A 23,410-nucleotide genomic window follows, 5' to 3' on the forward strand; every position below is an offset into this window, starting at 1 on the left:
GAGATAGGGTGAGGAGCTCGGTCATTCGGGAGAGACTCAGAGTAGAGCCGCTGCTCCTCCGCATTGAGAGAAGCCAGATGAGGTGGCTAGGGCATCTGCTTAGGATGCCTCCTGGACACCGCCCTGGTGAGGTGTTCCGGGCATGTCCCACTGGGAGGAGGCCCCGGGGAAGACCCAGGACATGCTGGAGGGACTATGTCTGTCGGCTGGCCTGGGAAAGCCTCAGGATACCCCAGAGGAGCTGGAGGAAGTGGCCGGGGAGAAGGAAGTCTGGAATTCCCTGCTGAGACTGCTGCCCCCGCGACCCGACCTCGGATAAGCGGAAATAAATGGATGGATGGATGGACATGATAGAATCATACCCTTTTTTGGTATTGTGATACAAAACTGATATCAGTATCTTGAACAACATTATACGTGACTCAGGGAAAACTACTTTTATTTTGGTACTTGAAGACACGACTCTGCCCTTCTTTGGCAGTTGAATCTGTGCTTCGGTAGGTTAAGTTAATGGTGAGTAGGTCAGTAGGTGGGAGTTCCCGGGGGGACAAAGTCAAATTGGGTTGTTTATATTTCTGACCCCCTTCCCCATTCTACTTTACCACAATCTGAACATTTGAATCAGGCAGCAGTTATATATTTTAGATATAACTTTCAAATATAATAGAAATATTTCAAAGTTCCCTTTTCAATAATAATATCCACCCATCTTCTGAAACTGATTGTCATATCCTGGAGACTACAGGCGCAAGGCAGGGAACAATCCAGGATGAGGTTCCAACCCATTGCATGGCACACTCACACACCATTCACTCATATGCGCACATCTACAGGCAATTTGGGACCTTCAATATGGACTGCGGGGATAAGTGGACTACCTGGAGGAATCCCAAGACGACCCTGGCCCTAGAAGTGTGAGGCAACATTGCTAACCACCGCACCATCCCCTAATAATAATTCAGCGTTCATGTTGAATGAAACTGTAGGAATTACGCTAATCACTACCTTACGGTGTTGGGCCTCCTGAAGAGAACTGAATTCAGATCGGTTGTGTAAGCTATGAAGAGGAAAGTGTTGCCTTTAGTACGACTAACCATTCACTTCTGTACGCCATTTGTATTGTCATTATCTAAATATGGAGTTTCACTTTCATAAAAAGTTCATAAATTTTTTTTTACATCAACAGTCTCTTCACATGTCTGTGCCCTGTGTCACTTTCCTGAGATGTCTGTGCCTTCTGTCAGCCTCCTGAGATGTCTGTGCCCTGTGTTAGTCTCCTGTCTTTAGTCACCGGTGCAGTAGGCTCCTCCTAGAACTTACGGCACGTAACACCATTTATTTCTGTAATACACAAGTATTTCATGACATCCAGTGCAACTGACTTGAAAAAAATTAAGGCCAACTAAGATGAAGACAAAACAAAAAATGACAAAGCAAAAATATACATCTTGTGAAACAAATTGTGAGATTCAAAACAGCTTATGTATTTTTGATAACGATTTTTGGCTGCCTATTTGGAGAAAATTAAATAAATCATACCAACAAAAGGCACACTATTAATACACCTAAAAAGGCAAGGTACTGCTCTACACAACAGACCCAAATTTCACCGTAATATTTTTTTTATTTTGAAAGTTCGCCAGAATGACACATATTGTAATATTTAATGGTTTAACTTGTACAAGTACAAGCATAACTGCTTTCAAAAAGGCTTGAGAAATGGCAAAAAGAAAGGACTGGTTCTGCAGATCCAGATATTTGTCAGTGCAAATTCCATGGCAGAGTGATCATATGGTTTTCCCTGTGTGAATCTGCTCGTGTCTCTTTAGGTCTCCTAAACGGCTGAAGCTCTTCTCACACTGGGAGCACTGGTAGGGCCTCTCCCCAGTGTGAATCCGCTGGTGTGTCTTTAGGTTTCCTAAACGGCTGAATCCCTTCCAACACTGGGAGCACTGATAGGGCCTCTCCCCTGTGTGAATCAGTTGATGTTGCTTGAGGCTTCCAGACTCAATAAAGCTCTTCCCACACTGGGAGCACTGGTACGGCCTCTCCCCTGTGTGAATTCGTTGGTGTCTCTTGAGGTGTCCTGCATCACGAAAGCTCTTCTCACACTGGGAGCACTGGTATGGCATCTCCCCTGTGTGAATTCGTTGGTGTCCCTTGAGGCTTCCTGGATCACTAAAGCTCTTCCCACACTGGGAGCACTGGTACGGCCTCTCCCCTGTGTGAATTCGTTGGTGTCTCTTGAGGTGTCCTGCATCACGAAAGCTCTTCTCACACTGGGAGCACTGGTATGGCATCTCCCCTGTGTGAATTCGTTGGTGTCCCTTGAGGCTTCCTGGATCACTAAAGCTCTTCCCACACTGGGAGCACTGGTAGGGCCTCTCCCCTGTGTGAATCCGCTGGTGTGTCTTTAGGTTTCCTAAATGGCTGAAGCCCTTCCCACACTGGGAGCAATGGTAGGGCCACTCCCCTGTGTGAATTTGTTGGTGTCTCTTTAGGTCTCCTAAACGGCTGAAGCCCTTCCAACACTGGGAGCACTGGTAGGGCCTCTCCCCTGTGTGAATCAGTTGATGTTTCTTGAGGCTTCCTGACTCACTAAAGCTCTTCCCACACTGGGAGCACTGGTAGGGCCTCTCCTCTGTGTGAATTCGTTGGTGTCCCTTGAGGCGTCCTGAATCACTAAAGCTCTTCCCACACTGGGAGCACTGGTAGGGCCTCTCCCCTGTGTGAAAACGTTGGTGTCTCTTGAGGTGTCCTGAACCACTAAAGCTCTTCCTACACTGGGAGCACTGGTAGGGCCTCTCCCCTGTGTGAATTCGTTGGTGTCCCTTGAGGCTTCCTGAATCACTAAAGCTCTTCCCACACTGGGAGCACTGGTAGGGCCTCTCCCCTGTGTGAATACGTTGGTGTTTCTTGAGGTTTCCTAACTCACTAAAGCTCTTCCCACACTGGGAGCACTGGTAGGGCCTCTCCCCTGTGTGAATTCGTTGGTGTCCCTTGAGGTGTCCTGAATCACTAAAGCTCTTCCCACACTGGGAGCACTGGTAGGGCCTCTCCCCTGTGTGAATTCGTTGGTGTTTCTTGAGGTGTCCTGAATCACTAAAGCTCTTCCCACACTGGGAGCACTGGTAGGGCCTCTCCCTTTGTGAATTCGTTGGTGTCTCTTGAGGCTTCTTGACTCACTAAAGCTCTTACCACACTCAGAACACCGATGGGATGACTTCTCCGTGCAAGTCTGCCTGTTTATTTTACAGCCTCGGTTTATACTCGGTTTATATATCTTCTCACTCTGGGATCCCCGTGGAACCGTCAGTGTGTCTGTATTTGCTTCTTCCAGGATACTGAGTGTTTCTGTACTGAGTTGAGCGGCACTGGGGCCAGCAGACACTGGTGAATGCTCAGCTGTGTTTACTGATCCAGGCCTCAGTTCAATGACATACTCCTTAGGGTGAGATTTTTTGATATATCGGTCCAGAGCAATGTCTGTGGTATAGAATGGACCCTGAAAACAAGCGATGATTTGGGAGGATTCACCCGCTCTCCTTGCTGGGGGCAAGATAGAGACAAGTCACTCAGTACTGAGATGGGACAGGGTTAATACAAAGTCAGGAAAAAGCGAATAAGAAACACAGACATCTTCCAAAGAGCCTTCATTACTACATAAGCAGTCCATGTTCACAGTGTGCTGTTGCTGCTGCAATCTCTGCCATGCCTGAACTGCACAGAGTAACAACACTGCTAGTTTGAAATGGCAACCTGAAGCACAGAGTATTACCTCCAAATGTACCAAAACAATTGCAGGTTTGATGGTATACGTTAGTACGGGGGTGCCCAACTCCAGTCCTGGAGGGCCAGAGCTCTGTGTAGCTTAGTTCTTTCCATGTTCCACCATAAATGATTCAGCTCAAGAGCTGCGTGGTAAGTAGCACAAGGAGTTGAATCAGATGTGTTAAATGAGGGGAAACCCAAAAATGTGCAGGGCTCTGGTCCTCCAGGACTGGAGTTGGGCACTCCTGCGTTAGTAGCTAAAAATCACCTGGGTTTGGAGGTTTCACACACTGTTTGCCCCTGCTATCAGTGACTAACAGAAGAGAACCAGTCAGCTCCTCCTCAGTCACATCCTGAACCACTGCGCCCTTCACCTTCTGCCACAAAAAACAAACAAGGCAGAATAAGCTGTTCACCTCATAAAATTATACAGCTGGTTCTACTGGCTTAGACAAACAGAACAGCAGAAAGCAAAATTACTTAAAGGTTAGACATTAAACTGAAATTATGTCTGGTGTGACCTACCGTTGGCCACTTTTGAAATTAACATACACAAATTAAACCACCTCAGAACGGACAAGTGACATTTGTGAAGAGACCCACATACACTTAATTTTACCTTGTAGGTGCTCTCGTTCGCAGTCCCTTCAGCATCAGATATCAGGTATTCCTTCTCCTCTTTTTTAACCTCTCCGACACCCTGCTGGGAAAGTTTCTGGTTTGTACAGCAGCTGGTTTTACTGCAGGAAGGCATCTGCTGAAACCAAAATGAAATTAAATTCAGTGAGACTGTGCCAGTTAATCAGTGTGTTGAAATGCACCATAACCCTTAACCCCACCTAATAAAGTCACCTTGACACTTAACAGCCATAAACATTAATAACATTTTGTGTGTCATGTGACACACACAGTCTCATACACACAGACTAAACAAGCACCTGACTTACAGTTCAGTCGAACTTATGGATATTAGGGGTGGATATACCACGACTGTTCCCCCTGTAGTCATGTCTATGTTAGGCAGATTGCGGCTTCTGAGAACATTGGACTGGCGAAGTAGAGCGCAGCCACTAGGAGCTGAGTGGAAGCGGTGCGCTCAGAAACAAGAGGTGAAGGTGGTGAAGGCAGCTCAGAGGCTGGTGGGGAACAGCTTACCCACCACCACTGACATTTACACCATCAGATGCAAGAGAAGGGCTTTTTGCATTGAGGGACCCCACCCACTCAGCAGGAGGCTGAGCAGCATCAAGAGTAGGACCAGACTGTGTAATGTGTATGAATATTCATTTACTCATTCAGTTTTACTTTCCTTAGAAATAAAGAATAAGCAATATTTTCTGTAGTTATTTAATACAAAACACCCATATTTCATAATATCATACACATTTATATGGACACATACAAATGTTGTTCAGCAAAATAGTTGAGTGTGACTTTCCTAAAAGGGTGTGAAAGATGAGAGAGGGCCAGAAGAACACACTGAATTTGGTTTGATGTTGATTGGCTTAAAAATGAAGGAGGTATTACAATTTATCCAACAGCAATACTGATAGACGGTTAAAGGACACATATTGTACAAGTGGTGTTATGCTGATTGGTATTGCACTTTCAAGACGGTCCCTAAATTTTCCAGCAGTTTTGTGTGAGCAGAAGGATATTCCCGAATTGCTTTGTATTTTTAATTCACATTGGTGGAGAATGTGGAGCTAACTAAAAGTGTGAAATATTTTCCTTGTTTAACTTTACATGTGGAGCCTAATCTGAAAAGAATTGCAGTCATGATCCCGAAGATATTGCAGTTTAGATATCAGTAAATGTAGCGAATATCGAACATAAAACCAACTTCACCGCGGTCTCGCTACTCCAGTAGTCTTCTTTTCTGGATACTCTTTTACTCTCACCCAAGTAGCGAGATTGTTGAGTACTTTTACGCCGACTACAATTGTTATAATATTGAAACAAAATTACTTTGAATCGAGTACAGAATTTGACTACTTTATCACCCATTCCCCAAAAACGCCTTACCGCGCGGCAAATGCCTCCTCCTGTTAGTGACTAGAAAGTGGTTTCCATTAACGGCGTTGTCCTGCGTTGCTTTCAGTCGTAATTAAACCCACGATTGTAATGTCTACTGATCGAATAATGGCGGCGCCTCCCCAACCTTTTCACTTCACTCGAGCCGCGCGCCGCGTCCTGATTGTAGGGCAGTGTGGCTGCCCGATCTGCGGACGCATGCGCACACTGGTGTTCCGTGTACGTCACTATTACGATCTGTATAAGTAATGGGAAGTTCGGCTTAATTAACTGATCCGATTCTTTCCAACTGTCCGTTGTAATGAATAGATTCTAAAACCGATTCTATGATTCACTTTTTTTTTTCGTCTTTTTTTGCGCCTTTTTGCGTGATGAATGTGCGCATGCGTCCACGAAACCACCTTTTCTGGCACTTCATTATTACGCATGCGTAATGTACACTTGCGTGATTCAGGGCGTGGACGTCGTGTATCATCATTCATTGGTCACGTATTGTGAGATGGGTCATTGATGTTTATATTTTCTGTCTGAGGATTTTGAGCTGCCAAACCAGATGGAGATACAGCTGGTCAGCAGGCTCTCTATGGTGCCTCGGTAGAAAGTGGTGAGGACAGGAGAGGAAAGGTGTGCTCTCTTCATCTTGCGCAGGAAATGCAACCGCTGCTGAGCCCGTTTCACCAGTGAAGTTGTATTTGGTGAGCAGTCCAGGTTTCCAGTTATCTGCACACCCAGGAATTTGATGCTGCTGACCACCTCCACGGCATTGTTATCCTTGACGAGTGGTGAATGACTGGGCTGTTGTCTCCTGAAGTCGATGATCATCTCCTTGGTCTTCTCCACATTCAGGATCAGGTTGTTATCCCTGCATCATCCCACCAGTTGCTTCACCTCCTCTCTATAGGGCAGGTCGCTGTCGTTCCTAATGAGACCCACCTCTGTTGTGTCATCCGCGTATTTTATGATGTGATTCGAGGCAGATGCAGCACAGCAGTCGTGTGTTCACCTTCCTCAGGGTTTTCCGGACATCAGCCACGTTGAGGCTCAGTGCTTTTTCATCAGGGTGAGGATTAGCATTTCTTGCAAATCTGCCGAAAAAACTGTTGAGTTTATTCAGCAGATGTGGGTTGTTGTCACACCGTGGAGGAGCAGCCTTGTAATCTGTTATCGCCTGAATCCCCTGCCACATCCGCCTGGTGTTACTAGGGTCGCGGAAGAGATTTTGGATCTTCCCCTCATGAGCACACTTTGCTGTTCTTACAGCACGGTTGAGGTTGGATCTCGCTGTTCTGAGTGCAGTCTCATCACTCGACTAGAAAGCGATATTCCGTACTTTTAGCTTCTCACGTACCTCTTGCGTCATCCACGGCTTCTCATTGGCCCTGGTGGTGATGTTCTTCATTAGACAGAGGTCCTCTGTGCATTTTTGGATGTAGGCAGACACAGATTCAGCATACTCCTCCACATTAGTGTTCTGATTATCAGTGGCAGCAGCTCTGAACATGTCCCAGTCCGTGCGCTCAAAACAGTCCTCTAAGGCTTCCATTGCTCCCTCAGGCCAAACCCTCACCTGCCTTACAATGGGTTTTCCTCTGGTCAGCAGGGGCCTGTATGCAGGTATTAGCATAACAGAGAGATGATCTGAGGAGCCAAGGTGGGGGAGGGACAGCTCTGAAAGCATTCTTTAGGTTTTTGTAGGCTAAGTCCAGTGTGTTGATTCCCCTGGTTGCAAAATCCACATATTGCTGGAAATGGGGGAGAACTGTTTTCATGTTAGCCTGATTGAAATCTCCTGCTACAATGAAAATGCCCTCTAGATGCGTGGCGTGCAACTCAGTGATGGTCTGATAAAGAAAATTCAGGGCCTCCTTTGTGTCCGCACTGGGGGGATGTACACAGCCATGGGGATAATAATGGTAAATTCCCTGGGCAAATAAAATGGTCTGCATTTTACAGTAAGCAGCTCTATATTAGGAGAGCACTGACTTGAGATCGCTGCTGCATCATTGCACCATCTGTTGTTAATATAAATGCATAAACTGCCTTCACGGGATTTACCGCTAAGAACTTGGGTCCTATCCAGCCAAAATGTTGTTAGCCCTTGCAAGCTAACCGCATCATCGGAAACGCCCGAGTTCAGCCATCTCTCCGTCAGGATCATAGCACAGCAGTCTCTCACCTTTCGTCTTGTGGTTAAATCCAGCCTTAGTCCAATTTGTTTTCCAGGGAGCGGACGTTAGCGAGCAAAACAGATGGAAGCGGTGTTCTGCACGGGTTAACCTTTAGCCTAGCCATTAGCCCACACTGACAGCCCCGCTTGCGCTTCCTGTCCTGTCGCACCGCCTTCGTCTCCTCCTGCGCCAGTCTGTATGGGAAGGGAGCTCTGCTGCTGCCTCGGCCACAGGCTGTAGCAGTCCAAAGCTGCGTAGCTCCACCAGGGTGTTTGGGTTCATGGCAGAAAACTGCTCGATGTTCGATGTTATCGTGAGCTACTGCAGCCGCAGCCGAACAGGGCGCCGCCATCGTGGAAGAATACAGTCAGAGGCTGGCTGCAGACCTCAGGCCCCATGCAAGACACAGAGCAGAGTACACAGAGGCCCTTTCCTTGTCTAGGGGCACAAGTGGAGATGTCTGTGTTGGTGGGAAATGACAGAATTGGTAGCATTCCTGCACATTTATTGATTGGGAACATATAAATTATTGAATTTTTAGGAGGCTACATGAGAATGTTATATATTGTAGTTTATTTCCAAAATGTATGAACATTGTGTAAGCATCTTAACAAGAATAATTTTCATCGCATGAGCTTTAATTGTGGTGAGTTTTTTGAGTCTTCTTAAAATGTTATGAAACTTGTCAGACAAAGGTACATCAATTTCTCTTTATTGCACAGCATTTAAGTGTACTATGTTGGCTACAGTTTACTAAAAAGGGTTTGAATTGCATTCTTTTTAGTTATTTTTCTACAACCCATTACAAGAAAGACTAAGACTTTTTGAAAATAATAAACCAAGATGACAGAGAGTCATCAGTGGCTTAATGGTTAGGGAAGTGCGCTTGTAATTGAAAGGTTGCTGGTTTGAATCCCTGACCATCAAGGTACCACCCCCAAGCACTGCTCCCTGGGTGCTGAATGGGTTCTTTGTACGTCAGCTTTCGTGTTCGTGGAAATGCAGCTTGCTCGTTTCCAGTCTGTAAGAAATGGCATAATTTTACACGCGAAGTTTACAGGACCTGCCCAAATTACGATCAGCGACGTTCGTCTTTGTGAATCCTCCTCTAAATCACCTACAAGTAAATTAGAGAAGGGCTTTAAGATGTATGCCTCTTCTTACTTCCATAGATACGAAGGTGAGTTTTGTATTCTTTTAACTTTGTGGCTAGCGTTAGCTATAGCTTATCATTAACATTACTCCCGGACAGTGTTAGTATATGTATGTGCTAATGAAGTATCTATGATCATCCCTAGTCTTTCTAGCAGAGAATGCCTTACTTAATATGTTCTATATGTGTGATAAGTACATACTGCGTTACTCTGTGTTTGCTATTCTTAGTGTCAAACAGGGACAGGGCAACAGGAGAGGTTGCTGTACGGGCATTTTGCTTCAGATCTATGAAGAAGCACGATAAAAACCATAGTGAAAAAGTAGGGCAGTAGTGGTAATTTGTCAGAGTTCGAGTTCAACAGTTCTAAAAGATTTCAGTTCAAGCTGTTCAATGTTTAAATTTGTTTTGCGTGTGCAAACTACGGCCATGTTCCATTTGGCCTTTGTGTTATTAAGGGTCCAAAGCACGTAGTGCTATGAACCTTATTGTTTTTGTTAGGATTTTCTTCTTTTTTTTTCTTCCCTAAAACTGAATGCCCAGCCTAAACCGTAAGACCTAGGCTTACCAAATTTGGCAGCAAGATGTCAATTCCTACCCACTACTCAGGCCCTCCGACCCGTCTCTGTCAGTCAGATGGGGGTGCTGTAGCGTTTTGGTCGATATCTCCTGACCCGTTGGTCCTACAGTCAAAATTCTTTTTTCCCCAGATACAGACAGGCATGTCCTACCAACTTGCCATTTGGACTATGAAACTACACCTGGGTAGATTTTTCGGTAATTTTGCATAATTTGTAAATACTAATTAAGCCTTAAAGTCCAAGCTTGTCCTACATAATCAGACAAATGAGGTATCAATCGAATTAGAACTCTAAGCTGATCAAGAATTATTTAAAAAAATCAGACATTTGTGTATCCTAGGCCTATAGGCTTAATTAGTATTAATTAGTATTTGGCCCAGATCTTTCGTAAGTTCTGGGCCAGATCCGCACAACGCACTTGGGCCGGTGTCCTTTGGCACAACGGGCCAATACCGACGTGGATCCGGTTTCCTTTATCTGGACCAGAACTGGGCCAGCTCCAGACCAGATGAGGATTCTTTTATAGTGATTTGGCCCAAATCTGGGCCAGATCGGGACCAGTTCTGTACTGAATCTGGTCCACATTTGGGACAGATCAGGGCAAGTCTGGCCCAGATCCGTATTGGATCTGGACCAGCTCATTTTGTGGATTTTAAAAATACTTAATATTTCTAATAAATCAAGTAGTAGCATACATTTGTTGAACGTCAAACTTATTTTCTTATGCTACTAATTCAAATGAGTAACAAACCCCTTCACCACAATAAAGTGGCAATTCTGGAAATTTAGCAACATGACAGCACCACCTAAAATAAAAATAGACTAGCATTTTTGGCATTATGAAATATGACTCAGGAAATTTAAACATTTGAAATTTATTAGAAACAAAACTATACAAAATTACATCGACAACCACAAGTACTGACTGGATATTTATAACTTCTTTATTTTTAACATACAAAAATACATTATGAAAAATTATGCACAAACATCATTTTGCTACTCAACATATGGTTTAATTCCCAAGAGGCATCTGCAAACAAAAAGACCAAGAAAAAAGCTGTTAGTTGAATATTAAAGATTATAGCCAGAAACAAAAATAAATTTCAGGGCTTCTTTAAGTTTCAAAAAGTTCAATTTAAGACTAAGATCTTTTTAAACCTCTTTGGAGACAATGTAAGACATTTCACATCCACACTGGCAAAAAAAGTATGAAGGACATGAAACAAAAATAATCTGAAGTTTTAATCAGGTGACATGAGGGAAAGGTGTGCGATTAACCGATGTTCAGTCATTTCAGTGGCATGTACTACGAAGCGGGGTTACTGGCTTATCGGCAGGGTTCGAATTACGGGGGAGCTAAGGGGAGCTCGGCTCCCCTGAAAAGGACCTGGGCTCCCCTGAAAGCCTACTTTGAGACATTTAGGGGGAGCTCTAAAACACTTTCCATTTTTTGTGTCGCATATAGATTTTGATTTTCTGTACATTAAGGTTCCTGAAATAAATGATGATATTAAAAATGTGTCAATGTTGTGTGTTTATTCGTTCATTACATTACTATTTCCGAACACTATTTTCCGCTGTCTCCTGCTGTGACCATCCATGCGTGGCGGCGCTGCACTGAAATTACCGTATTTTTCGGACCATAAGACGCACTTTTTCCCCCCAGAAGTGGGTGGAAAAAGTCCCTGCGTCTTATGGTCCGAATATTGCTCTGCTCACGTGCTTTAACCTTCTGGGTTCGAGTGCATTGTACAGCGTACTTTTCGCGTCTATTTCAGTTTATATCTCACTGAAATCTTAATGTAGAATAATGAAAAAACGCTGGCTTCTGTCTTTTCAAAATTACGTTAAATAAAAAAATACATAAAAAAAATCAAACCATGTCACCTTACTTTGTTTTACCTGCATCGGGGGCGTGTAGTACCGCTGTCACCCGAAGATCGCTATTCACATTCTAAATAGCCGCATTAGCGCGTATTCAAATCGCATTCGCATGGTAATTTGCTGAACAACGCAGCGGTGAAACGCGATCTAGATACATCCCCATCAGCGCCATAAAAGGGGGGAGGGATGTGGCCAGGTAAGGATGGTTGACATAAAATATTTTAGGACACTATTTGGTTCAGAATTTTTTTTTCTTCATTTCCCTCCTCTAAAACTAGGTGCGTCTTATGGTCAGGTGCGTCTTATGGTCCAAAAATTACGGTACTACGTTTACGTCACCACTTGAACTTCTCACTGAGTTGGTATTTGAATGTTAGCTTAACTTCAAGTTCAAAACATACTTTATTCGTTTTTTGGAACACTCTGTGGATACTAATAAGAATGTCAAAAAGAAAGCAGCCAAACCTCAGTCAATTTGGATTTACAAAACAAACGAAGAGGAGTGATGACAGTGCACCAGCTACAACTAGCTTGCCGGTGTTACCGCCGCTGCCGCCGCTAAAAGTTGCTGCTAGTGACAGCACCAGCACCGAGGACAGCGAGACTTTGGCGCCAGAAACCACCGCTGCGGCCTGCAGCGGACTAGGCGATCATGCAACACCTTTCAACTGGACAACAAAGCAATGGAATGAGTGGAGAATCAGGAATACATGGCTCTACTCCAAAAATCAGAAGTTAGGATGTACAGTATGCATGGAGGCAAAAAGCCTGCTGCACGCCGAAAGAGCAACGGGAGTACATCTGTCAGAGGAATGGATGAATGGAGAGGTCAGCAGCGAGTCACAGAATAACCTGCGGAAAAAGATTTACAAGCATCGGGACAGTCACCGACCCTCAACATCCTGGGTTACAGGACGGAAAGCAAAGACAGAAGACCCCAGGCCTCTGTGGTCACTTCTGATTTAAGGTAAGAATCATGGAATTACTTACTTGATCTGTGCGTTTGTGAGGATTGGCCCTAATCCTATTTAATATTGATGTATTTTTTTATGATTGTTATGTGAGTTATTCTGTTTTCATCATGATTTGCATGATGTAGGCCTAAGCGCGGTTGATTCAGAACCGTGGACAGAGCTGTTTGCCCTAACACTGACAACACTGACTGACGCTTGCGTTTTGAAGTAAACGGTTTACTAAGTAAACAATAGGTTTACTGTAAACCTATTGTTTTAAATGCCCGAACATGCACCAAAAGCGTTAAAGTCAGTCAGGGAGGATCGGTAAATACGGCTCCCCCGAAAGCCACTTTGTAATTCGAACCCTGCTTATCGGGGTAACTTGTTGGATTTAAGGTACCACAGTTTAAATGGACTTCATATTCGTTCACTTACAGTGTTGGGCATTTCAGGTCCAGAAGCTACAAATCCAGACCAAGATTTCCTTTCTACCAACCAGCTGAGTTCTCTGTGACTGTGACTCTTTATGCTCAACTGGTTGGTAGAAACAAAATCTTGGTCTGGATTTGTAGCTTCTGGACCTGAAATGCCCAACACTGTTCACTTACATTTTGCCCAGACTACCTTAAATACAACAAGTTACAAGCCAATAACCCCGCTTCGTAGTACAGGCCACTGGAGAATGAGGTAACAGTTATTTTATGTCGTCCAACTCCTGTTTCTACAAGGGTTTACGCGGGACCTTAAGTCTTAAAATATCTTATTTTTATAGTTCTTAATGTATTGATCATGTCTTATGAACATGCTTTTTAATGTTATGTAAACTTTACCTCTATAACAGCGGTGGCCGGTGTGTATGCGGGTGTTTAAGATAACTTGTAGGTCAGCTGTTCAAACCCAGCTGTGAGGACTCTTTAGCCAATCAGTCCTCTAATTAGTGACCTAATTAGGGAGTTGCAGCGAAAACCTGCATACATACTGGCCCTTTGCGGATAAAACTGCCCAACCCTGCTCTATAATGTTGCATTAAATGATGTGAACCTGTGAACTAATTCAGGCAGCCACACTGCATTCACATGGCACTTCCTCTCATTGAAACATAAATCTAGCGCATTAACCATGGCAGCAAGGCAGAGCACTGGTGTTGCTTTGACACCCGGGCCCAAGATGACGGTGCATTTTGCAGGTCCAGAATACATTTTACTGCAGGCTAAAGTTTCGTTCAGTGTCATCAAGGAGCTGCATGACCCAGCTACAGACAGCCGTACAGGAAATGTATTTTGTATGGTTATACTGTAACATTATATCTCGCCATAAAAATGTGCTGCAGCTGCACTCAGGGTGCACTGTTATTGTAGCAGGGTATGACATTAAATGCTAAATGTCCTTTTCCTTTTGTTGGTCAGCACCTATTGCTCAGAATATGTGATTCCACATACTTACTATGTTGTGAACACGAGTCAAGCCTAAGTCTCAGACTAACCAAGACAACCCAAGTCACATTTTAAAAATTGAACCATGTGCAAAAATCAAAGCTAAAAAACACACACTGCCATAATGCTTCTTCCATCTAAACTTTACCTCAGTTGATGCCTCTTTGGCTCTTGCACGTTCTTTCCAGCCACCTCCACGGTCAGATGCCAGGTTAAACCAGCAGATGGCGTAAGAGTCTATTTCACTATCCGCTACATTGGTACAAGATTGGTTCTTCCTTACAGCTCCTGTTGAGAGAAAACATGCAACATTTCATAAGCATCCCCAATACCCCAAGCCAATAAGGCCCCGATTGAAAGCTCTGGTGTGATGTAAATCAGGAAAGGAAAAAACAGGTATGTCAGTGATTAAAATATTAATTTTAATTGATCAAAATTGGTCACATGATGCGTAACTTGAGGAATTACTACAAATGAGGAATTACTACATGCTGTGCCTTTCTGTTTGCAGGGACGGAGTTAGAGGTGTATGGACTCAGGTTATTTTGCTACATTTGCTCTCCAGAGCTAATTTTTTTGCAATGAGTTGCATTATATTTTACCTGTTGTGTATAATCTAAATAGAAACTCTCAACCATCAATCAACTCAAAGACACGCGTGACCTAATGCTGAAACAAAACATAGCTGCCCAAGAAACATTTATAGTCGATTGTCCAATTATTTTTTGTCTTGCAATGTTGATATGTTTAAAAGAAACACAGTTAAAACAAATGATTAAAAAAAGTAGTATCTTTGCCCTATGTACCATAAAATAAACAGCCCTGCAGGAAAGGTGTCTAATACCCAGCTTCTGTGTATATACCATACTTACTGATCAACAAACTCCTTGTATGCATTTCTTTAAAGCACTTCTTCCCATTAACTCCTTTCCAGTTTATTTTTTTTGGCTACTGCATCTGAGAAAAGCCTTGAAAGTATGTTCCATGTGACTCGTTTAGTGTTTTGTCCTCCTGTAGCACCCAGAGCAGAAATCTGAAAAGGCAAAAATATTTCATATAAAAAGGCAAAGATAAGTATACATACAAACTGTGAAAACCAACTGTAGGAGCTCCTGATCCTGATCAAATCATGTCATACAAACAATTCAGGGTTTATCTGAACATTAAACCTAATTTATTATTCGGTTTTGCTGTTTTCATTAACTATGTTAATGTTAATCGAAGACAATATTCAGAGATCTGAATATTAGCAGTATATTGACAGCAATGATACAGTTTATATTGTAAAAAGTTACAATACCATGGTTTGCTTAGCATGCGAGTTTCTTAAATCTTTAAGCCACTCCTCCAACTCCTCAACTTCAGACATGGTGGCCAGTGGCACACTGATGTTGGGAGGCATTTCAGCCACAGCAGTGTCTGTCTCCATACGTGCAGTGAGATTACTAATGGCAGCAGCAAGCTGCATCTGCTGTTCCTTGATATGTTCCAACAGTGTTAGGATATGCAGTTGAGCAGCTACAAAGAGTTGGGAAAGTATTTAATTAAAATAGTTGATTTACATATTTTTCATGATGTGGTCACAAGGACAATATTATCTACCAAGTTCTCAATATTTATTATTTTAAACATGGTTTAGTCACAGACTCAGTTTTCAAATTGAAAGAATTTTACCAGAGCAAGGAATAGGTCCAGTGCCTGTCCTCCCCAGTCTAAACCTGGGGTTAAATGAATGGTCCTGATGTTCATCAGAAAGAGGTGTAGCAGAGACCTGGCTCATAGAGCTTGAGGGCATGTGAGAGATGGGGGTGGCAACTGCAGGCACTGGAGCTGGAGAGAGGCAAGTAGAATGCATCCAAGTGATCGCTTTGATGAGCAAAGCTTTATAAAGTAATCATAAAAGTATAGTACCTGTGTAACGACCATGTTCAGAATGTCTAATGGAGAAGTGGTGCAGAGGACTGGAAGGCATGCCAAATGTCGTAATGGGGGCAGGTGGTGCAGCTGTGAAAAATGACAATGATTATTTTAAGTTAATAGTAGAAATCCTACTGGAGTACAGTCTGGGGGCTGTTTTTTTTATTCACCTCCACTCTCCTAATGTAATCTGTTTCTCTGAGTTTTCCTACAGTCCCCTGTCTTCCTGACCTGTCTGCCCCCCTGTAATGTTTGTGTATGTATGGTCGGGTTGATGGCCTCCTTTTCGCTGGTACTTGTGACTAGTGACATGGTGAATTGCAACAGCAATAAAGGGAACCAAATCAAATCAAATCAAATAAACACAGCTATATAAAATAATTCACTATCATAGCAGTAAATTAATCAAGTTTCAATGACTGATCTGGCTGAGTTCTGCTAAGCACATGAAATTACAGTAACTATCAGTCCTTCAGAACTAAGCTAACAATAGTTATATTAATGTTTAATAGGTGGATATAAGCATAACCCGTGCTTACAGAATGATTCAACGAAAACAAAGGAACATACTCGTAAAACAAGGATAATCAGTATGCCTCAGGTTTAGCAGAGGTCCAGTAGAGGTCTGGCAAGCTGAATGAGATGGTATGTCAGGAGTAGGTGGAGGAATAGGTGGTGCTGGTGCAGAGGAGGTATTGCTGCATTTCCTCTTTTTACCCACTTCTACTTCATTGTCTGAGTCTGTATCACCGAAAACTTGCCTAACAAACAAAACAAATCACAATCAAGCGTAGTTAATTTTTTGGCATGAGTAAAAACAGTCAAAACCGACAGACTCCTTGTATCTGTCTGTGTTCAGTTTGTTTGAACTACATCAATAAACTGCATCAAAATGAGTAAGAATTGCTAAAATTCAACCAGACACTAAATATTCGATTAGTCTACACTGATCTTATCAATGAATCCCTGTATCATGACATTTGAAGTTGTGCAGGACTAATAACCACACTACAGACTACCTTTTACTTACATGTAATTATTTGATAATTAGGGAAAATTACTGTAGCAGCACAACATATGGGTTTTGCAAAACTTAGTATGTGCTCTTTGGTTAAATATATCTGCTTAAATATTCTTATATTTTTAAATGTTGTCTATGTCTCACACATCAAACCTTGGCTTTATTTTTCTTTTCCTAATCACTTCTTCCTCGTCATCTGTTTGTAATTCAGACGTGTTACAGGTCAGTGAGGCCCTCAGTTTCTCTCTTGCCTTTCGATAATCACCTGATCAGAATTCACAAAATGTCAATAAATGCAAACTCACACATAAGAAATGCTTAAATGTATCATTTTATGCCACAAAATGAAACTGCTTGTGTGCTTAGTGTAATCTGATCCTTTAAGTAATGCTGTTTTCATCCATGCAAACTCCAACATGAAGGCTACAACCTTACCTGCTGTTGTGTCTTACAAAGCACATTATTTACACACTGAGCTCTAGTTGAACTATTATTTTGGTCACTATACTAGCTAAGTAGTTTATTAAACAGAGTACATTTTTAAGATTCCATTTAAGCAATATTTTACACTGCTGTCCTTTTCTTTGAAAAGAAACCAATGCCAAGTTTATGGCAAAAAAAAATAAATAAAATAGTATAAGTGTTCCAACTCAACCAAGTCCTGACTTAAATTTACGTAAATTAAGGAATACATTATTGACATAGTAACAGACATTTGTATAATCCAAGTAAGCAAATCTTGGTAAATCAAGATAATTAGAATTTAATTATGTTCATTATGGAATTACATATTTCAGAACACAGTTGGGTTGAATTGTGTCTCTACAAGAGATCCTTACCAGTTCTTGAGAGGACTCGAACATCATACTGTTTCCAGCCTGTTCCTGGTTCCTCACATTTTTGTACAGCTCTGTTTATGCGTTCATCACTAGTATAATTTGGCCACCAAGTGACACCATCCTCAAACCATGACTCAGCTATAATATTAACAGTCTTGGTTTCCAGAAATTCAACGACTAAATACATCTGAAAAAGAAATTGTTATATATTTAAATACACAATCCATAAAATATTACTACCCCTTTTGACACTTCTGAATCTATGATTAAACCTCAACATTTTCCTTCAATAGTCATTTCATGTCTTTACATTCTGTGATGAATTCTATTACAAGCAGAGTCTGCCTTTTGCTGCAAAACATTCAAAACGCACACGCACAAGGAACTGTACAGTGTAATCCAGTGTTACAGTTCATAATTTAATCTTATGGTTAGAAATCTGTTTACCAATTGCTGTCTTTCAGCCACAACAGGGTTACGGTACAGTAAAAGCAACAGATATGGGCTAACAAATAGCACCAGCTTACTCTCACATCAAGACCTTCTCCTGTACTAAAGATATGGTTGGTTGATGAATGTTTGAAGTGCAATTAATATTGATTTTGCATGATATTACCCAGTCCCAGTGTGACATCACATCAACCATAGTGTTTCAACATGATCAACAAGATTTAAACAAGTTCGAAAATGTCTCAAATGGGCTGCAGCAACTAGTTTTGGTACCACTTATTATTACTCAATGGGTATACTCACATTATCAAAATGCACATGTATCCAGAAACTTTTGAGAATAAAACAGTTAACTTTTTGAAGAACTGAAGATTAAGTCAGTTGTCAGTCAACATAAATTTTGTCACCCACTACTCTGCTCCCAAATATTAACTTTCCAAAACTCCACCTATAACCGGGACCTAAAAGGTCCGAGTACTAGAACTGTTGATATGCAAGAGGGGCATGACAACAAACCTCTCTTTATAAGGCAGAAGCACACACTTATGAGAGACCTGTGATGCTTTGGCCACCTTCAATGGCCCTGTAGGTTGAGACACAATAAATATTCTGAGAAAATCAGAGCTCATCGGATAGTTGAAGAAAGTTTCCATCTCTGTAAAAACTTTAAATACTACATATATTCCCTCCACAGACTGAATGATGTTATGTATGACACAAATGTCTCCGTCTATAGCAAAAACATTATCACCTATGGAAACTTTCATTGACCATTGCTCAGTCTGCAGCTCCCTGTACTGTGCTGTTGCTTGAAGGCCATCAGGAACAGGTCCAACATAATGTTGCATCCTTAAATTCCTACAGGGCATCTCAATAGTACTGATCTTTTTAACCTCAGATAACCTTCTTATAATTTGTGCAAGGGGAAATTCTGGCTTTCGTACAAACCTCTTCAGTTTACGGAGGTAATTTTCATATGGAAAAGCTGAGACCGAGTCCAAACAACCATGCAGTTGGGCATCTGCAGATAGGTGGACCAATGCATGGATGTTATACACTAAGGCATCCTTGCCATAAAGCTCCCCAAAATGACTTACAAATGTCGTAAGCAATGTGTTTGCATAGTTACAGTACAAGGAGCACAGCTGAGGATGCAAATACCTGTATAAAATAACATGAAATTGTTATATAAATTACTATCTAAATGTGGTACCAGAGCAATAGAGCCAGTATACAACAGAACTTGCTTTCCAACGGTCTATCTCTCTTAGAGACCTTGGCTTCCTTGCAAACTCCACTGGTATATACGTACGCATCTGAACCAGACTTTGAGAAATTCTATCAACGACATTAGAGGATAAGCGAAATTTCAAAGGGCCCCTCAGCCAAACATTTAACAATCTACGTGTGACACCTAAGCATGCAAGGTGCATGTAATCTAGAGGGAATGTAGTTACCATACCAACATCTAGACCAGAAAATCCATGTGGTCCATTGTGGTGATGGTCCTCGTCAACTCTGTCTGAAAATGATGAATCATTGCGCAATACAAAATTATTTATCGGGTATGTCATTCTGTTGTTAACGTAAACGCCTGGCTGGCAACACTTGTCACATCCATGATATGCATTGTGAGCTTTTGTGTTTTTTACAAATGCTCTAGCAGGGGTATCACATACAACTGAAGCCAGTTCAATGAAGACCTTTTTCCCTCTAAAATTAAATCCTTCCTGCAGCTGCTTTAGCTCATGGGTCAAATCACTTAAAAATTCATCAGGGGCATTTGGTTTTTTTGTACCACAAAAAAGGCCAATAACAATGGGTTCCTTCATTGGGACACTTAACAAAAGTCCTAAAATGGGCCATAACTGTATATTTCTGCTCTTGAACAATGGCAAGCCATCAATATTTATCTGTAATCTAAAAGTAAAGCCATCTGCAACATTCTGAATTAGTTGGGTTAGTGTGCCATGCAGTGCTGTCAAGATACCTCTATAATGATACAAACCACCACATTTTTGTTGGATTTTATATTCAGTGTTTGTTTGAAGGATGGTTCGAGCATCCTTGGGCAGTTCTGGGTGGTACACTCTCAACAAACTAAGGAGGGCTGTGAGTGCTACTAAAGAAACTCCAAACTGTACAGACCAATTGGCTAAGCTTGCAACAAGGCTGACTGGCTTATCAACAAACTGAGACTCTGACTCAGAATCAGACTCTGAAGCATCTAGTCTCTCTGCCTCTCCTCGAATATCATCTGTGCAAAGTGCATCTAAATGGTCATCTATCAGAGAGAGACTTGAGTCACTGCAGCTATCAGTGTCATTGGTGGTGAAATGAGAGTCAGCTCTGTCAGCTGTTGTTTGCTCTGATTCTATCAGACAGTCTTCTGCAATGTCATGCAGTCGTTTTTCTAAAGAAATTCGAGCCCTCCGCCTGACTCCAGAGCTTGTTAATGGAGGTTCTCTCCTTTTCATTGTCTCTAAAAAGATTTAAGAAAAACAGCTTTACACTGCATATATAGTATTATGCTGCCACTAGCCAGTATAATTTAGCTATAATTTGAAAACCCAAGTGTGCAATTTTTTTTCTGAGCACAAACTTCGGTGCAGGGGTGTACAAGATTGAAATACAAGTGTGCGAATCTCTGCGCAGGTGTACAAAGCTAAGTGCTCAAATCAGATATTTCACACCACCACAGAAATCTGTCATAATAATCAATGCATATAGCTTACCGTAACTTAAGGTATATAAGCAAATGAACTTACTGAACTTCATTAACGTTTAAACGTTTTTCCCCTAATTTGTATAATTATCAGACAACAGTTTTACACGGTGATATTTCTATTATTTCCAGACAGCTAGAATTATAGAAGAATAAAAAACACTTACCCTTGAATATGTGGCCGAACCTAAAATGGAGACAGAATATGCTATTGAATGTCAAATGTTTCTGCACATTTTCTCGATTAATCTACTAAATTCACCTGAAGAATACAATTAATTAAAATAAAAACATATTTCAGGGTATTATAACTCTCATTATTGCCTTTTATTAACCGACCCACGCTTATTTTAGTACGAGCTATAGCTAACACAGACTCAGTTGCCAGCTAGCAAACTAGTTATAAGTCCAAACATTTTAAGATTAACTTAACAATTAACAGCCCACCAAAATCAAAAAGGTACTAATTTACTTCTAGCACAGTTTGACCGCACTATGTGACTAAATTGCACGTACCTCAATAAAGCGGCTTCCTAGAACTTTATCTGCACGCTCCGGTGATCCTGTCAGAAAATGAAAATTCGCGCGCTCGTCCCCCAGATCTATCCCGTAGCTGCTTTGATTCTGCTGACATTATTGCGTTCCCGCCACGGAAGCCTGGGCCCGGGCCATGTCCGTATCGCAGCTGTAAAACGGATGTGACTGTAACGCGGATCTGCCGGACTAGAGGCGGATCCGGATCGGAGTCAGCTGCTGTCTGGTATATAGCTGGCCGTAGCTACGGCCATTAGCAACGCCCAAACAATGCCCAAATTTGGCCCGTTTTGGTCTGACTGCTATAACTTGGCCGTGCCTTGGCCTACCTCGACCAAATTTGAAATCCTAACTCCCGACACCATTCTGGGGACACGGTCCAAGGCGGGCCGCATTTCGTCCATAGGGGGCGCTACAACTAAAAACTGCCAAAATCTCCTGACTACCTTGGCGAATCCAACTGAAATTTGGCACATATGTTCTAGGTCCCAGCCTGAGATCAGTCACCTACAATGGCAATCATAAGTCCTAAAAGAGTGGCCGCAATCAGCCAATCAAATTCAAGCAGCCATTTGACAGGCTTATCGATTACCAATCCAAACCAAATTGTGATGGCATATTTGTCCTCTGACCCTCAGCCCTCCTTGTAAAGGACACCTCAGTAGGCCAAATGGTGGCGTAATAGCGCCCCCATCTGCATTTCTGCCTATTTCTCCAGAACTGCCAAGCCTACAGTTGAAATTTATTGCCAGTTCAATTGACTATGTCCTGATGAATTCAACTGCATATAGAACTTGGTTCTACATCTTTGTGTTTTTGCATGATTTATATTTGTCTGAAAACAGGTCATTTTGTTAATCTCCTAGGATTTTCGCCCAACCTACTTAAATCTGGTGTCAATTAAATCAGGAGACAGTCCTGTTAAAGATTTAGAGAAAAAACTGACTGTACTGGTGCCTCACTCATTTCAATCAGACAGCTATATCTATGCTTCAGCCTATCATTACCAAATTTCTCTCACTAATGTAGGGCTGTACCACAGAGAGACTCTCCAAATTTTGTGTCGATCGGTCAAACGGGAGCGCTACGGCCACTGTTTATATATGTCTAAGATCCCCCTAGGCTAATTGAGCTAAAATGAGTTACCAGATCAGGTAGGAAGGTGTCTACCAATCTCACCCATCTTACCCACAGCAGCGGGTGGCTCAGTGGGTTAAGCCTGTGTGCCTGTAATCAGAGAACTGCTGGTTCAAACCCAGCTTCGGTGGGTATTTCAGCTAGGTATCCTGATACACACAGCGTACTCTCTGACACCAACTGACCTGTTACGCCTGCACTAAAAGCATCTCCATCCTAATTTCTGCCTGCTACTTAGACCATCTCACTGAAACCAGTCCTGCTCTGTCCTACACCTCCTATCCCGGTAGACCTATGCTCAATCTCCATCCTGTTATGGCAGTCTAATTCTGTCTGACTTTCTACTACCCTGGCCACCGGTTCTCTGCCGTTATTCCTCTACTGTCTTACCAGTCCAATCATCCTACGCTTTGGACCCGTTCGGACCCGTTGTATGAGATTAAAACTAGAAACTGTGAACTGGATGGAGTTAAATAACAAAACTGTTGAAGAGGCATGGGAATTTTTTAAAAGCACATTATTGCAAGTACAAGAGGACTTCATACCTGTTTCTAGCAAGAATAAATCTAGGAAATTGCAACCTAGGTGGTTTAATAGGGACATAAAGTATAAAGTAAGGAGGAAAAGGGCTTTGTTCCAGAGATGGAAAATAACTGATGATGACATAATAAAGCAAGAGTATCTAAATCTACAGGCTGAATTAAAAAATGACATTAGACGAGCTAAAAGGAATGTCGAAAGGAAGATCGCATTGGAGGCTAAGGATGACGTTAAAAGTTTCTTCCAGTATTTTAACTCTAAAAG

General features: G+C 42.2%; 2 protein-coding genes and 1 long non-coding RNA gene across 7 annotated transcripts in view; 1 reads left to right on the top strand and 2 right to left on the bottom strand.

The window, feature by feature from the left end:
- LOC111861089 (uncharacterized) overlaps nucleotides 1–23,410 on the bottom strand; it is a 155,519-nt gene that overhangs the window by 89,621 nt on the left and 42,488 nt on the right. The window contains exons 3-6 of the mRNA XM_072710440.1: nucleotides 4,391–4,528; nucleotides 4,040–4,148; nucleotides 3,166–3,549; nucleotides 1,260–3,067 (exon numbers count right to left, since the gene is read on the bottom strand). Coding sequence (XP_072566541.1) covers nucleotides 1,788–3,067; nucleotides 3,166–3,549; nucleotides 4,040–4,148; nucleotides 4,391–4,528 — 1,911 coding nt within the window. The 3' untranslated portion in view covers nucleotides 1,260–1,787. Of the gene's footprint in view, nucleotides 3,068–3,165; nucleotides 3,550–4,039; nucleotides 4,149–4,390; nucleotides 4,529–23,410 lie in introns of the transcript that reaches the window.
- LOC111853794 (uncharacterized) lies at nucleotides 10,467–21,567 on the bottom strand. 5 transcript variants are annotated; one of them, XR_011989776.1, is made up of 12 exons: nucleotides 21,452–21,567; nucleotides 21,103–21,122; nucleotides 19,673–19,732; nucleotides 17,761–17,947; nucleotides 17,075–17,186; nucleotides 16,471–16,661; nucleotides 15,895–15,987; nucleotides 15,658–15,813; nucleotides 15,284–15,501; nucleotides 14,856–15,016; nucleotides 14,132–14,271; nucleotides 10,467–10,740 (listed from the first exon to the last, which is right to left on the bottom strand). XR_011989776.1 is itself a non-coding variant. In XM_023831103.2 (9 exons), exons 1-8 carry the CDS (start codon nucleotides 19,676–19,678, stop codon nucleotides 14,903–14,905), a joined length of 1,077 nt encoding a protein of 358 aa, XP_023686871.2. In that variant the 5' UTR covers nucleotides 19,679–19,693; the 3' UTR covers nucleotides 13,636–14,271; nucleotides 14,856–14,902. The 5 variants fall into 5 exon arrangements, 1 of the variants encoding a protein (XP_023686871.2); XR_011989777.1 differs by lacking the exons at nucleotides 19,673–19,732; nucleotides 21,103–21,122; nucleotides 21,452–21,567 and adding an exon at nucleotides 18,727–19,664 and having other exon boundaries at nucleotides 15,658–15,987; XM_023831103.2 differs by lacking the exons at nucleotides 10,467–10,740; nucleotides 21,103–21,122; nucleotides 21,452–21,567 and having other exon boundaries at nucleotides 13,636–14,271; nucleotides 19,673–19,693.
- On the top strand, nucleotides 12,440–14,887 carry LOC140588662 (uncharacterized). The gene is made up of 3 exons (XR_011989811.1): nucleotides 12,440–12,561; nucleotides 14,269–14,379; nucleotides 14,495–14,887. It is a non-coding gene; the product is annotated as an uncharacterized lncRNA (long non-coding RNA).

This window comes from Paramormyrops kingsleyae, chromosome 4 (assembly GCF_048594095.1).
Source record: "Paramormyrops kingsleyae isolate MSU_618 chromosome 4, PKINGS_0.4, whole genome shotgun sequence".
Lineage (NCBI taxonomy): Eukaryota > Metazoa > Chordata > Actinopteri > Osteoglossiformes > Mormyridae > Paramormyrops > Paramormyrops kingsleyae.